General features: G+C 42.6%; 1 protein-coding gene across 9 annotated transcripts in view; it reads right to left on the bottom strand.

Annotated features, from left to right (window-relative positions):
- Positions 1-6: 6 nt before the first annotated feature.
- Positions 7-16,098, bottom strand: part of fgd4a (FYVE, RhoGEF and PH domain containing 4a) — a 109,733-nt gene continuing 93,641 nt past the window's right edge. For all 9 annotated transcript variants that reach the window (XM_035798239.2, XM_035798241.2, XM_035798237.2 and 6 more), the window contains 13 exons: positions 14,817-14,906; positions 12,672-12,817; positions 11,563-11,719; positions 5,017-5,155; positions 4,691-4,749; positions 4,303-4,449; positions 4,012-4,184; positions 3,571-3,601; positions 3,385-3,465; positions 3,131-3,256; positions 2,843-2,980; positions 2,439-2,579; positions 7-2,255 (listed from right to left, as the gene is read on the bottom strand). In XM_035798239.2, the coding sequence (XP_035654132.1) occupies positions 1,995-2,255; positions 2,439-2,579; positions 2,843-2,980; positions 3,131-3,256; positions 3,385-3,465; positions 3,571-3,601; positions 4,012-4,184; positions 4,303-4,449; positions 4,691-4,749; positions 5,017-5,155; positions 11,563-11,719; positions 12,672-12,817; positions 14,817-14,906 (1,689 nt within the window). In that variant the 3' untranslated portion in view covers positions 7-1,994. The remainder of the gene's footprint in view (positions 2,256-2,438; positions 2,580-2,842; positions 2,981-3,130; positions 3,257-3,384; positions 3,466-3,570; positions 3,602-4,011; positions 4,185-4,302; positions 4,450-4,690; positions 4,750-5,016; positions 5,156-11,562; positions 11,720-12,671; positions 12,818-14,816; positions 14,907-16,098) is intronic.

Consider the following 16,098-nt stretch of genomic DNA (forward strand, 5'->3'; position numbering starts at 1 on the left):
CATATGTCCGTAATACTTAATCTTTTATTTTCTTACAAGGTACACTTTATATAAGATGGTAAAGTGCGTAGATTCTCAAACCTTGGGGACGGGGGAATCGGGAGAGAACAAACAATCTGGTTTTACATTCAGATCTTAAGACAGGATTGGTGTGCTCTTCTGCATTCTGTGAGTACGGAGAGAATGGTATTGGAGAGGTGCATTGTACAGGGGATTGGAACAGTAGAACGTGCATGAACACAAGTTATAGGCACATTAGCCTATTCCCTTCAACACTTAATTCTGCAGTCCTAGATTAGTCACAACACCTTAGTGAATCTGTTCGTTGACATGGCTGAATGGGACAAAACACATGGCAATTTGAGGGCTAACTTTTGTGCTACTTTCCTTAAACCATCATGCACATATTCTGTGAATTACTTTTTAAATACATGTTTACTTCTGATTGTGCTGCTTTGTGGGGTGATGTCCCCATGTAAGACTAGATCTGGGTCCTTGGTAGTCTAGTCATCCCTGTTGGTAAGCTACAAAGAACTATGTATATTATACATTCAGATAAGATCAATCTATACATGTCTACAACGGGGCTGTGGGGCTAGGTCATAAAAGCTGTACAACCATTCACTCATCCTCAATGCTGCCATATGGCAGCGTGTCTGTCTTCATACTAAAGGCCTACAGGATTAGAGTAAAGGCTCTAATGACTGACAAATTCTCAATCACAGCAGTAAAATGTGACACTTTTCTACACATTACTCTAAAGCAACCACATCCTGGTCAGAGGTCACTGACTTGGGAGAAGTTTGTGGATTCCAAGGTGAGGAAGGTTGGGACAGGTGCAGCAGAGTACCCATAATGCATTGCCTGGCTGGAAAGGCTATCCCTCAGCGGGTTTGGATTGAAGCCTGATCGTTCTGGATGGGTGAGTACTTCTGCATCCTTTCCATTAGTTTATGGGGTTACAGCAATTGAAAAGTATAGAGTGATCCTCTCGATTGCTATTCTGACTAATAGGTCTTTCTGGGATCTTGACCCAGGTACAAGAGGAACTCTGTTTGATGGATTCTATTCTTGCCAGTAGAACATGGCTCCTGGCTACTGTGATGTGAAACTATCTGATTGGAGAAGTGAGGACTGAACTTTCCCTGTGATAGTATCCTAGGACAGGACCCTTTACTTTGAACCACTGTTCGTATGTCAGAAGTATGTTAGGTTTTTCGATCAAAAACACTGCTCAAACTTGATCAAAACATTGAGAGCATTGGTTCTTTGTACATGAAAATGGAGTAACACTATATACAGGGCTAATTCATAATAGACAGTGTAGTTCTAACCAGTCCCTCTTGATTCACATCGGCAGACCCACATCTATGAAGCTGGAGGAGGTCTGTTAAGCCTGCAGGCCTCCCCAGTGAGGGCTGAGCAGGGACAGTAGAGACACCCCACTACCTAATTTTATCTGATCGAGGCTGGGCCACTCTGGTCTACTTATTGCCTCCCGCTTCGGAGGTGGCGAGACATCTCACTGACTCATTTATTCTGGTCATGGTTGGGCGAGCGGGAGGGGACAATAAGTAGACAAGAACCAACTGTTCCCTCTGACGTGAGCATGACAGACAGGAACCTTTTAAACGGCTTGAGTAAACTATCGTATTTACTATTTTGGGCTACTCAGAGAGCAAGATACCCCCAGGTAGGTTGCCCTGAACAGGGGGAAGTAGAGACCGTTCTGAGGTCCATTCCCCCCTGCTCCGCTCTAGTGATGACTGGATTGTGTTCTTCCCATGCCAGCACAGCTCTGGTGGTGGTGGAGCCAAGCCAAGTCCTCGCTTAAGATTTGTAGAATCCACTCTGGGGAGGAGAGGCAGCTTATCCAGCACTGAGTTTGCACATTTGTCTTGTGTGTCCATGAAGGTAGCATGGGAGTGTGTGTGTGTGCATACATGCACATACATCTCTGGTGGCCCTCAGCTGTTAAATGCCACACCACACAGTTAGGTGCTGTCTGAGCTTGTCTCTTGGGTGTCCGTGGCGTTAGCAGTGGCATCGTTGGGCATCTGGGACTCTGGCACCTCCCCAGTCACAGCCACCCGGATCACCTTGAGCCAGCGCTGTTTCAGCTCTTCGCTTTCGGCCACGAAGCTGTGGACAGACTTTGACTGGGACAGACGGAAGCTGGCTGGAGGGTCAGCAGGCCGGGGGCTGTCCTCCACAGAGTAGCCCAGCAGAGGGATAGAGGACTGGGCCTTCACATCCTGAGAGAGGGGAGGAGATGGAAAAGGTAGAGATCATTTATATCTTAACTTGGTCCAGGAGTTTTCCCTGGTCAGATCAAAGAGTGAGGGGGGAAAAACTCCAGGAACCATTCATAACACCCCGTGCTTCACAGTGGTAGAGCATGTTGCTGTGATTGACAGTATCCAGATGACGTGGCTGACCTGTGGGGCTCCGTAGAGGTAGAGAACCAATGCCTCCTTCTCTGGGATGACGCACCACACCTTCCCCCAGGGCTTGTTCTTCTCACAGTGCTGCAGGAAGCCACAAATGATACTGCTTCCGGAGAACTGAGCCGCCTCGATCTGTGGACAGAGGAGTGCAGTTTAGACACAGAAGATATGGGGTGGCAGGTAGCCTAGTGGTTAGAGCATTGGACTAGTAACCGAAAGGTTGCAAGATCAAATCCCCGAGCTGACAAGGTACAAAACTGTTGTTCTGCCCCTGAACAAGGCAGTTAACCCACTGTTCCTTGGCCGTCAGTGAAAGTAAGAATTTGTTCCTAACTGACTTGCCTAGTTAAATAAAGGTCAAATAAAATATGCAGTTGTGCATGTGTTTCCCTTACCTCCAGAATGCCCTTCTTCTTGCCCTCTGCCTTCTCCTCTCCAGTCAGGATGGAGTAGCAGTCCTTACACACCTTGTTAATCTTGTTGCTGTCGTACTCCAGGGCCACTTTATTGTCTGAGCACTTCCAACACACAACCTGATACAGGGACAGAAGACACATCAGTCTAATCCGGAATGAACGACAGCCAGCCGTCAAATGGGTTGAGTATAGCATTTAGTATAAGCACGTTATAATGGGTGCTGAGGGAGAGAGAGAAGGGGGGTCAAACGGACACTTCTCACTCACATATCCGCAGGCGCGACAGTGGTGTCTCCGTCGTGTCAACGCATTGAAGGGCTCTTTACACTTCATACACATTGTCACCTCCTTGTCCCGAATCCAGCGAGGAGCACGTTTCCCCAGCTCTGCCGTCTAGATTACAACACATACAAACACATGTAGCTCAGACACGAGAAGGTCATTGGTACAGATACAGTACACAGGACCTAGTGATAGAGGAGTAAGAGGTCAGAGGTCATGTTCATTGTGGTGGCACTCACTGACACTTCCTCCACGTCTTTGGAGGCGGACTTGAACGTCTCGTTCTTCTGATGGAAGATCTCAATGGTTTCCTGGAAAGCCTGCAGGCCACAGAGACAGAGACAGGTCAGTAATACACGCCCAAATGTACTGAACATACAGAAAATATAACTATAGTGGAAACCAATAAGAATGTTATTATGTACCTTTATCCAGTTGTCCTTGTCTTGTTCGGAGCTGAAAAATACAATGAAAAACAAGAACAGTAGTGAGCCATTTTGTCAGTTGTGGGATTGTGGTGTAACTTATGTAGTGAGCTGTGGTTTGGGGTAACCACAATGACTCCAATCTATAGAATGTTATGTTACACTACTGTCTATCATGAGCTGTAGTAGTGCACTTATCATACACTAAGCCCCCATAGGGTTTGCATAGAATTTGGGTGGTACAGTTATCCATATTGTTAGCAATAGGCCGTGGGACTGTAGTATACAGTCAACAGCTATTTTGAGAATCATGGCTGTAAAGTTTTCATACAAATGGCCATAGGTGGAGTAGAACACTTATCTTGAGAACAATAGCAGTTATCCATTAATGGCTCTGTAGGGTGTATTAAGGGTGTAGTATGGGGTGGATTGAGATCTTGCCTGGCTTGCAGCTCCAGAGTCCTCTCCTTGCCAGACACCTGGAAGGTGTGAGGGTAGTCTTCGTTGATGGTCTCCAGCACCTTCATGCCCTCGATGCCGATGCGGGTGCGCACCGTGTACTTGGCCCCTCCCAGGCTGAATTTGGGCACGCAGTACAACAGCATGTTGTTGAACTGAGGGGGAAACAAAGAAACACCTGTGATTAATGCTTGTTTTGATAATATATTGCCTCAGACTTGGATGAGATTACGGATACAGTGAAATGTGTGTATGTTTGTGTGAGTTTCTCACCAGGAAGAGGTATCTCTCCATAGCCGAGGTGTTCCTGGCAGCCAGCTTCAGGATGTGTCCCTCCTTGATGAACTCATTGGAGGCGTTGACGATGTCCTCCTCCTCCCCCAGCATCTCATAGATCTCCAGCAGCTTCTTCAGATTCTCCTGAGAAGGGAAGGGGTTCAAAATGCTTGGTTGGGTTCAAGCACTAGCCAAAAAAAGTTTCTCAGAGTAGCAGTGTTGATCTAGTATCAGCCCCCCCCGTCCATATAGTCTTATTCATTCAAATCTTAAAGGAAAAACTGATCCCAGATCAGCACTCCTACTCTGAAAAGCTTTTTGAATACGGGTCCTGATTTTATTTCAGATTATAAGAGTGGTGTGCTATCAGTGGGATTGTACTTACAGATTTTCGAATGGCACTGTTGGAGTGTGTGGCTGCCATGGCGATGATGTCCAATGACTCTGAGAAACAAGGGATGATTCATTTTGACCTTTCTAATAAAAAATGTTCTACAATTGTGAACAACAGATTTGTTCCTTTTCAATGTAAGGCAAATGTTTTCACTGGGCATTGGACGATTCGAATATCTTCAATTTTTAATGTGAAGTAAATTATACATGATTATAATGACAAGAAGTCTGTCGAAATGAGTTACATTTAGTCCTGCTCTAATGTGTTATATTATAAATAGTAAAAGCCCTCCTGTGAATTTCCAGTGTTGTACTCACTCTCTGCATCTCGGCGGTCGGGGTCGTCCTGAGGCAGTTTCTTCAGGTAGTCTTTGAGCAGCATCTCGTAGCGGGGAACTCTCTGTACCGGCTCCAACATGTGGTGTTGGAGCGTCAGACTGCCACACGCCTCCTGGCTCTGACAAACACACAGCAAAACAGTCCATTGTCACTTCAAGGTTGAAGGCTTAAAAGTAAAGTCACACAAATAGTTTGAGGCATATCCATTCAACAGGATCAATGGACACAACAATAAATGGATTGTTCTATGACTATTTATTGTCACAGTTTCTGTTATTTGATTGTTGTTTCTTTAGGTTACAGCTGGAGGGAACCCTTACCTTGTTTTCTAGTTTCCAGGTTACCCTAGTTATTACTTATTGGATTCACCGGTGTTTAGTTACCTTCTCTGTTCACCTGGTTGCCTTGTCATTTAGGTTCCTCAGTTGGCCTGTATTTGTGATTTTTGGGCTTTCTCATAGTAAACCAAATGAGAGCCCTCGGCTCGCAGCAAATATATGTATATCCACAGGTAAATGATTATGGTGCTATAGTTCAAAACTCAGACCATGTTGTCGTGTCTTTGGCATCATTAATGGTGAAGACTTATTTTATCAAATAATTTCTCTGTAAGTATTATTATGTGATTAAACTAATAATTTACATTTAATTAACTAGGAAGTCGGGGCACCACGGAAAATCTTCAGATTACAAAATTATAATTTTCCGAATACAACTTCAGATATTTTAATATCTGATCAACTAGTCTTCAATTAATTATTCTTTACCTTACGTCAGTCTCTGTTCAAACGTCATGGTTATCTGCACAAACCCAGCCTAAACCATGAATCGTCCATACACCAATTGGATTAATCATGTATTTACTAACTAACTAAATAATCACAGAAATGCATAACAAACAGTAGATATTGGTTACTAACAATCTGAGATCCCCAAGGATTGGAAAGCTGCCGCAGTCATCCCCCTCTTCAAAGGGGGAGACACCCTGGACCCAAACTGCTATAGACCTATATCCATCCTGCCCTGCCTATCTAAGGTCTTCGAAAGCCAAGTCAACAAACAGGTCACTGACCATCTCGAATCCCACCGTACCTTCTCCGCTGTGCAATCTGGTTTCCGAGCCGGTCACGGGTGCACCTCAGCCACACTCAAGGTACTAAACGATATCATAACCGCCATCGATAAAAGACAGTACTGTGCAGCCGTCTTCATCGACCTTGCCAAGGCTTTCGACTCTGTCAATCACCATATTCTTATCGGCAGACTCAACAGCCTCGGTTTTTCGGATGACTGCCTTGCCTGGTTCACCAATTACTTTGCAGACAGAGTTCAGTGTGTCAAATCGGAGGGCATGCTGTCCGGTCCTCTGGCAGTCTCTATGGGGGTGCCACAGGGTTCAATTCTCGGGCCGACTCTTTTCTCTGTATATATCAATGATGTTGCTCTTGCTGCGGGCGATTCCCTGATCCACCTCTACGCAGACGACACCATTCTATATACTTTCGGCCCGTCATTGGACACTGTGCTATCAAATCTCCAAATGAGCTTCAATGCCATACAGCACTCCTTCCGTGGCCTCCAACTGCTCTTAAACACGAGTAAAACCAAATGCATGCTTTCCAACCGATCGCTGCCTGCACCCGCATGCCCGACTAGCATCACCACCCTGGATGGTTCCGACCTTGAATATGTGGACATCTATAAGTACCTAGGTGTCTGGCTAGACTGCAAACTCTCCTTCCAGACTCACATCAAACATCTCCAATCAAAAATCAAATCAAGAGTCGGCTTTCTATTCCGCAACAAAGCTTCCTTCACTCACGCTGCCAAGCTTACCCTAGTAAAACTGACTATCCTACCGATCCTCGACTTCGGCGATGTCATCTACAAAATGGCTTCCAACACTCTACTCAGCAAACTGGATGCAGTCTATCACAGTGCCATCCGTTTTGTCACTAAAGCACCTTATACCACCCACCACTACGACTTGTATGCTCTAGTCGGCTGGCCCTCACTACATATCCGTCGCCAGACCCACTGGCTCCAGGTCATCTACAAGTCCATGCTAGGTAAAGCTCCGCCTTATCTCAGCTCACTGGTCACGATGGCAACACCCATCCATAGCACGCGCTCCAGCAGGTGTATCTCACTGATCATCCCTAAAGCCAACACCTCATTTGGCCGCCTTTCGTTCCAGTACTCTGCTGCCTGTGACTGGAACGAATTGCAAAAATCGCTGAAGTTGGAGACTTTTATCTCCCTCACCAACTTCAAACATCAGCTATCCGAGCAGCTAACCGATCGCTGCAGCTGTACATAGTCTATAGGTAAATAGCTCACCCATCTTCACCTACCTCATTCCCATACTGTTTTTATACTGTTTTTATTTATTTACTTTCCTGCTCTTTTGCACAAAAATATCTCTACCTGTACATGCCCATCTGATCATTTATCACTCCAGTGTTAATCTGCAAAATTGTATTATTCGCCTACCTCCTCATGCCTTTTGCACACATTGTATATAGACTGCCCATTTTTTTTCTACTGTGTTATTGACTTGCTAATAGTTTACTCCATGTGTAACTCTGTGTTGTCTGTTCACACTGCTATGCTTTATCTTGGCCAGGTCGCAGTTGCAAATGAGAACTTGTTCTCAACTAGCCTACCTGGTTAAATAAAGGTGAAATAAAAAAATAAAATAGGGATGATCTCCTAGTGGGCTAAACCAATATAACGGTTTGGTATACAAAGGGAAGGGGGTGTGGACTGAGAGAGTGGGAAAGACAAAATGGATCACTACACACAGTGGATAATTATATTAATTGAAATGCTAATCCTTTGCACATGAACGCTCGCTCATTCTGGAATAATTGCAATTAATATAGTTACGCCCATATGTCGTTGTCTTCTCTGTTGGAATCTTCGGACAGTCGGCGGGAGAGTCAGTTTATTAGAGTCTCTGGTTACTCATGGTGGTTGCTCTATCGGCGGCTCCTGATAATGTCTGTTGTAATGGATACGTCGGCGGTTGTCGGTATTCGCATCCCAGGATTACATCATTTGTAGCTGCAGACTAGTAATTAGTATCTAAGATTAGCTGTGTAGCTTCACGTGGTATAGTTTTCTAGTTTTGGTAATCAAACCTGTGCCACCTCAGCTTACACCGAAGTATGCGTGGTCTTAACTATTCGCAATCACAGCTCACGCTGTGGGTTTGCTTAGTCTGAATATTTTTGGGGGGGATTTTAGGAGGGGCCGCTGACAAGTTTAATTTTGAGAGAATTGTATTGTCTGTAAAGTTTAAGGTTAACATCACATTACATCATTTCATAAATAGTTTCATCTTTACTCATTCATTTTATACAAGAATTAGATGCAAACTAGAGGTCGACTGATTATGATTTTTCAACACCGATACCGATTGGAGGACCAAAAAAAGCAGATACCGATTAAATCGGACGATTTTTATATATATATTTTAATAAATAAAAATAAAATAGGCCGATTAATCGGTATCTGCTTTATATATATATTTGTAATAATGACAATTACAACAATACTAAACTTGTACTTTTAGCTTAATATAATACATAAATAAAATCTATTTAGTCTCAAATAAATAATGAAACATGTTCAATTTGGTTTAAATAATGCAAAAACAGAGTGTTGGAGAAGTAAAAGTGCAATAGGTGCATTGTAAAAAAGCTAACGTTTAAATTCCTTGCTCAGAACATGAGAACTTTAGGTTGTAGTTTTTGGAATTATGACGCATCAACTATTTCTCTCTATACCATTTGTATTTCATATACCTTTGTCTATTGGATGTTCTTATAGACACTTTAGTATTGCCAGCCTAATCTCGGGAGTTGATAGGCTTGAAGTCATAAACAGTGCTGTGAAGCAAGCATTGCTAAGAGCTTCTGGCAACCACTGCTCAGTCAGACTTCTCTATCAAATCATAGACGTAATTATAATATAATAAACACAGAAATACAAACCGTTGGTCATTAATATGGTTAAATCCAGAAACTATCATTTCGAAAACAAAATGTTTATTCTTTCAGTGAAATACGGAAGTGTTACGTATTTTATCATATGGGCAGCAACCCTAAGTCTAACTAAATATGCAGGTTTAAAAATATATACTTCTGTGTATTGATTTAAAGAAAGGCATTGATGTTTATGGTTAGGTACATTCGTGCAACGATTGTGCTTTTTTCACGAATGCGCTTTTGTTAAATCATCCCCGTTTGGCGAAGAAGGCTGTGATTCGATGATAAATTAACAGGCACCGCATTGATTATATGCAACGCAGGGCAAGGTAGTTAATCTAGTAATATCATCAACCATGTGTAGTTAACTAGTGATTATGTGAAGATTGATTGTTTTTTCTATGATAAGTTTAATGCTAGCTAGCAACTTACCTTGGCTCCTTGCTGCATTCGCGTAACAGGTGGTCAGCCTGCCACGCACTTTCCTCGTGGAATGCAATGTAATCGGTCATGATCAGCGTCCAAAAATGCTGATTACCGATTGTTATGAAAACTTGAAATCGGCCCTAATTAATCGGCCATGCTGATTAATCGGTCGACCTCTAATGCAAACACCATAATTGAGAAATGTACACATTCAGAGATATAGTTATGCGTTTCCTGTCCTTCGTGAGGTCACCAAATGAAACACACAACATAATTGTCCCTTAAGTGTCCATGGATCCTTCCCACAAGTGGACATATAGTTTACTTTTCCCATTTCGGGGATTTAGGAGTCCGGACACTTGAAATCCTTTGTACACTCTGTGGTCTCTCTCTCTGTATGAAAAGGGGGAGAGCATCTCCACCAGGAATTTACGACCTGAGATAACAGAACCTGGGTGTAGGAGAGAGTGAGAGAGGGGGAAGCCACGATCTACACCCAGAAAGGGCCATGTCATGACAATGTAATTCCTATACAACTCATTTGTTAATCCACAACTGCAGACCTGTGCACTTGTGAATTAGGCCGATTAATCGGTATCTGCTTTATATATATATTTGTAATAATGACAATTACAACAATACTAAACTTGTACTTTTAGCTTAATATAATACATAAATAAAATCTATTTAGTCTCAAATAAATAATGAAACATGTTCAATTTGGTTTAAATAATGCAAAAACAGAGTGTTGGAGAAGTAAAAGTGCAATAGGTGCATTGTAAAAAAGCTAACGTTTAAATTCCTTGCTCAGAACATGAGAACTTTAGGTTGTAGTTTTTGGAATTATGACGCATCAACTATTTCTCTCTATACCATTTGTATTTCATATACCTTTGTCTATTGGATGTTCTTATAGACACTTTAGTATTGCCAGCCTAATCTCGGGAGTTGATAGGCTTGAAGTCATAAACAGTGCTGTGAAGCAAGCATTGCTAAGAGCTTCTGGCAACCACTGCTCAGTCAGACTTCTCTATCAAATCATAGACGTAATTATAATATAATAAACACAGAAATACAAACCGTTGGTCATTAATATGGTTAAATCCAGAAACTATCATTTCGAAAACAAAATGTTTATTCTTTCAGTGAAATACGGAAGTGTTACGTATTTTATCATATGGGCAGCAACCCTAAGTCTAACTAAATATGCAGGTTTAAAAATATATACTTCTGTGTATTGATTTAAAGAAAGGCATTGATGTTTATGGTTAGGTACATTCGTGCAACGATTGTGCTTTTTTCACGAATGCGCTTTTGTTAAATCATCCCCCGTTTGGCGAAGAAGGCTGTGATTCGATGATAAATTAACAGGCACCGCATTGATTATATGCAACGCAGGGCAAGGTAGTCAACCTAGTAATATCAACCATGTGTAGTTAACTAGTGATTATGTGAAGATTGATTGTTTTTTCTATGATAAGTTTAATGCTAGCTAGCAACTTACCTTGGCTCCTTGCTGCATTCGCGTAACAGGTGGTCAGCCTGCCACGCACTTTCCTCGTGGAATGCAATGTAATCGGTCATGATCAGCGTCCAAAAATGCTGATTACCGATTGTTATGAAAACTTGAAATCGGCCCTAATTAATCGGCCATGCTGATTAATCGGTCGACCTCTAATGCAAACACCATAATTGAGAAATGTACACATTCAGAGATATAGTTATGCGTTTCCTGTCCTTCGTGAGGTCACCAAATGAAACACACAACATAATTGTCCCTTAAGTGTCCATGGATCCTTCCCACAAGTGGACATATAGTTTACTTTTCCCATTTCGGGGATTTAGGAGTCCGGACACTTGAAATCCTTTGTACACTCTGTGGTCTCTCTCTCTGTATGAAAAGGGGGAGAGCATCTCCACCAGGAATTTACGACCTGAGATAACAGAACCTGGGTGTAGGAGAGAGTGAGAGAGGGGGAAGCCACGATCTACACCCAGAAAGGGCCATGTCATGACAATGTAATTCCTATACAACTCATTTGTTAATCCACAACTGCAGACCTGTGCACTTCTGAATTAGGCCAGTGTTTAGAATCTACGCTAGTACCTGTATGTCCTGGATGATGGCTTTGAACTGTGGCGAGCGGTCCGTCCACTGTTTCAGCAGCTCCATTGCATTGTCAAAGTTCTTCACATACTCAGCGTACATCTTCAGGAAGGGTGTGAGATTCTGCAGGATGTCTCCTAAGCGAGGGGTAGACTCCCTGTAGGGAGGGAGGGAGAGGTGCCAGTTAGATAGGAACCATAAGGTAACCATCTCTCAGCCCTGGAACTCCAACTAGAGACCCACTGGGCACAAAGTGGTTGAATGAACGCTGCTTCAACGTAATTTGTCAACATATTGCGACGTGGAATTTACTTGGAAAATATATTGGATTTGAAAAAGGTCAGTCAGTGTAAACCGTTGTTTAGAGGGTGAACCAAATTTCAACATAGACAAAGCTTGTGTAAAACATATTGAATATGAAGATCTGACATTGTTTTAAAGATACAAAGTTATATCCACTTTCAGAAAAAAATAATAGGGTGGACAGTTCCTCCTACTGGAGAATTGATCTATCTACAGCTAACCCATTGCTCTCCCATCCAGGGTTTTAACCAAGCCCAGCCCTGTTGAGCTATGGTACGTCACTGACTATTACCAATGTCCTATCTTGAGAATTATTGTTGAGAGATCTCCACTTTAAAATGAAATACAGTAGGTTAAAGATGCAATATGCAGAAATCGCTCAGCCATTTCCTGTTTACTAAAATTCTAATTTCAGTTTGTGACAAAGGAAGCAAGCATAGGGGGCCTCCCGGGTGGCGCAGTGGTTAAGGGCGCTGTACTGCAGTGCCGTCAGAGACTCTGGGTTCGCGCCCAGGCTCTGTCATAACCGGCCGCGACCGGGAGGTCCGTGGGGCGACGCACAATTGGCCTAGCGTCGTCCGGGTTAGGGAGGGTTTGGCCGGTAGGGACAGACCACAACTTCTCTATTTGATGATAAATGGTGTTCTTACTTCATCTAGATTACACAAATACTGTAACTGTGTCTGAGTGAGTCTGATTCTGAATGAGTCAGAAGCGGGATTTAGCTATTGCATTTTATTGCATTCTCAAAAGGTGAGATCTGTGAGTTTGAATCTGTGGCCACTGGCCAGTCATGTGAAGCTCACCATTCTCCCATGCGTTTCTCCAGGTCAGGCAGGAGGAACTGGTTGTGGAAGGTGTTGATGGAGGAGATGTTGGAGAAGATGTTCTTCACCACGTCCACTGGGAATGTGCCCTTTAGAGCTTCCTCCGTCAGCTTGGCACAGAACACCTGCATGGTGGCACAACAACATGGCCAGGTGAGTTAAACCACACTGAATAGATCATAATAATGAACACGGCTTTCTTTTCATTCTGAGGTAGACCTAGGCCAGTGTTCAGTTGGACACACCGTATCAACACATTCTGTTATTGGACAAGTGTAGGTAATGCCTCCCTGTTTCTCACAGTTACAAAACGTTTTCTACCTACCAGTTGTGTAAAGTACTTAAGTAAAAATACAAGTACGAGTTAAGTATTTCTTGGGGGTATCTGTACTTTACTTCTCTATTGACACTACTGTTCAAAAGTTTGGGGTCACTTAGAAATGTCCCTGTTTTTGAAAGAAAAGCACATTTTTGTCCATTAAAATAACATCAAATTGATCAGAAATACAGTGTAGACATTGTTAATGTTGTAAATTGTAGCTGGAAACTGCAGATTTTTTATGGAATATCTACATAGGCATACAGAGGCCCATTATCAGCAAGGCCAGCATCCCAGACTCGCCTCTTCACTGTTGATGTTGAGACTGGTGTTTTGCGGGTACTATTTAATGAAGCTGCCAGTTGAGGACTTGTGAGGCGTCTGTTTCTCAAACTAGACACTAATGTACTTGTCCTCCTGCTCAGTTGTGCACCGGGGCCTCCCACTCCTTTTTCTATTCTGGTTAGAGCAAGTTTGCACTGTTCTGTGAAGGGAGTAGTACACAGTGCTGTATGAGCTCTTCAGTTTCTTGGCAATTTCTCGCATGGAATAGCCTTCATTTCTCAGAACAAGAATAAACTGACGAGTTTCAGAATACATTACTTTGTTTCTGCCCATTTTGAGCCTGTAATCGAACCCACAAATGCTGATGCTCCAGATACTCAACTAGTCTAAAGAAGGCCAGTTTTATTGCTTATTTAATCAGAACAACAGTTTTCAGCTGTGCTAACATAATTGCCAAATGGTTTTCTAATGCTCAATTAGCCTTTTAAAATGATAAACTTGGATTAGCTAACACAACGTGCCATTGGAACATAGGATTGATGGTTGCTGATAATAGGCCTCTACGCCTATGTAGATATTCCATTAAAAGGTAAATCTGCCGTTTCCAGCTACAATAGTCATTTACAACAATGTCTACTCTGTAATTCTGATCAATTTGATGTTATTTTAATGGACAAAAAAGTGCTTTTCTTTCAAAAACAAGGAAATGTCTAAATGACCCCACACTTTTGAACTGTAGAGTATATGTTTGACAACTTTTACTTCACTACATTCCTAAAGAAAATAATTTACTTTCTTTCTACTCCATACATTATATCTGACACCCAAAAGTACTTGTTACATTTAAAATGCTTAGCAGGACAGGAAAATGGTCTAATTCACACACTTATCAAGAGAACATTCCTGGTCATCCCTACTGCCTCTGATCTGGTGGACTCACTAAAGACATGCTTTGTTTGTAAATGAGTGTTGGAGCGTGCCCCTGGCTATCCGTAAATAAGAAAATGGTGCCATCTGGTTTTCTTAATATAAGGAATTTGAAATGATTTAAAAACTCTACTTTTACTTTTGATACTTTATTTAATTTAATTTATTTCACCTTTACTTAACCAGGTAGGCAAGTTGAGAACAAGTTCTCATTTACAATTGCGACCTGGCCAAGATAAAGCAAAGCAGTTTGACACAGAGTTACACATGGAGTAAAACAAACATACAGTCAATAATACAGTATAAACAAGTCTATATACGAAGTGAGCAAATGAGGTGAGATAAGAGAGGTAAAGGCAAAAAAAGGCCATGGTGGCAAAGTAAATACAATATAGCAAGTAAAACACTGGAATGGTAAGTATCACTTAAGTATAATACTTTTATACTTTTACTCAAGTAGGATTTCACTGGGTGACTTTCATTTTCTTTACTTTTACTCAAGTATGACAATTGGGTACTTTTTCCACCACTGCTACATACTGAACAGGACCCTAAAGTGACAGGGCCCTGGACGGACAGCTGAACACACTCACCTGGTCCAGCAAGTTGAGCCGCGTGACGTAGGCCCTCTCTGTCTTCAGGAGCTCAGTAGCGATCTTGTACAGCTTTTGTTCATTGGTCTCCTGAAACACAGAAGAGAGAGCTGTGGCTGTGGGATGATTTGGGGAAATGCATACAGTATGTACATAGATGATGTTCCTATAACTAGAGGAGATCTTAAGGGCCTCTCGCCAAAGACTAATGGACAAAGACAGCTCAAAGACAGGTTAGACAATTGGGAGTATAGTGAAGAAGAAGTTGAACTCTGAGGTCATGCCCATAGTGTAATTCAGCTTTCCCTCCCACATTGTCCTCATGTGCTTGATTCCCATGCTGCGCTAGGTTCCCGTCAGGGCTGTGACAGTCATGGAATTTTGGATGATGGTAAATGGCCAGCCAAATAACCGCAGCCTCTGCCTACTGCCTTAGAAATAGAACAGGCTGCCCCATTCTGAAAAGATTTGGCATTGGTCCCCAGATCCTCAAATGTTCTACAGCTGCACCATTGAGAGCATCCTGACCGGTTGTATCACCGCCTGGTATGGCAACTGCTCGGCATCCGGCCGTAAGGCACTACAGAGGGTAGTGCGTATGGCCCAGTACATCACTGGAGCCAAGCTTCCTGCCACCCAGGACCTATATACTAGCCAGTGTCGGAGGAAGGCCCCCCCAAAAAAAAATCACCCAAGTCATAGGCAAGCGGTACCGGAGAGCTAAGTTTAGGTCCAAAAGGCTCCTTAACAGCTTCCACCCTCAAGCTATAAGACTGCTGAACAATTAATCAAATGCCCCCTTTGTTTTTACACTGCTGCTACTCGCTGTTTATTATCTATGCATAGTCACTTTACCCCTACCTACATGTACAAATGACCTTGACTAACCTGTAACCCCGCACATTGACTCGGTACCGGTACCCCCTGTACCCTGTATATAGCCTCGTTATTGTTATTCTATTGTGTTTTACTTTAGTTTATTAACTAAAACTTTTTCGTAACTCTAATTCTAAGTAAGAATTTCATGGTAAGCTTCCACCCTCAAGCTATAAGACTGCTGAACAATTAATCAAATGCCACCCTTTGTTTTTACACTGCTGCTACCCCTACCTACATATACACCTTTTGTATTCGGCACATGTGACAAATACAATTTGATTTGATTTGAGTATAACCATGAGCTTACCACACTCACACACACAAGCACTATTGTGGTCATAGTGGTGTAAGGAGACCCTGACAAAGCACTACTGAGTGTGAACACTGACCAGGCCTTACTGGT

Source organism: Oncorhynchus keta, chromosome 22 (genome assembly GCF_023373465.1).
Source record: "Oncorhynchus keta strain PuntledgeMale-10-30-2019 chromosome 22, Oket_V2, whole genome shotgun sequence".
Classification (NCBI taxonomy): Eukaryota; Metazoa; Chordata; class Actinopteri; order Salmoniformes; family Salmonidae; genus Oncorhynchus; species Oncorhynchus keta.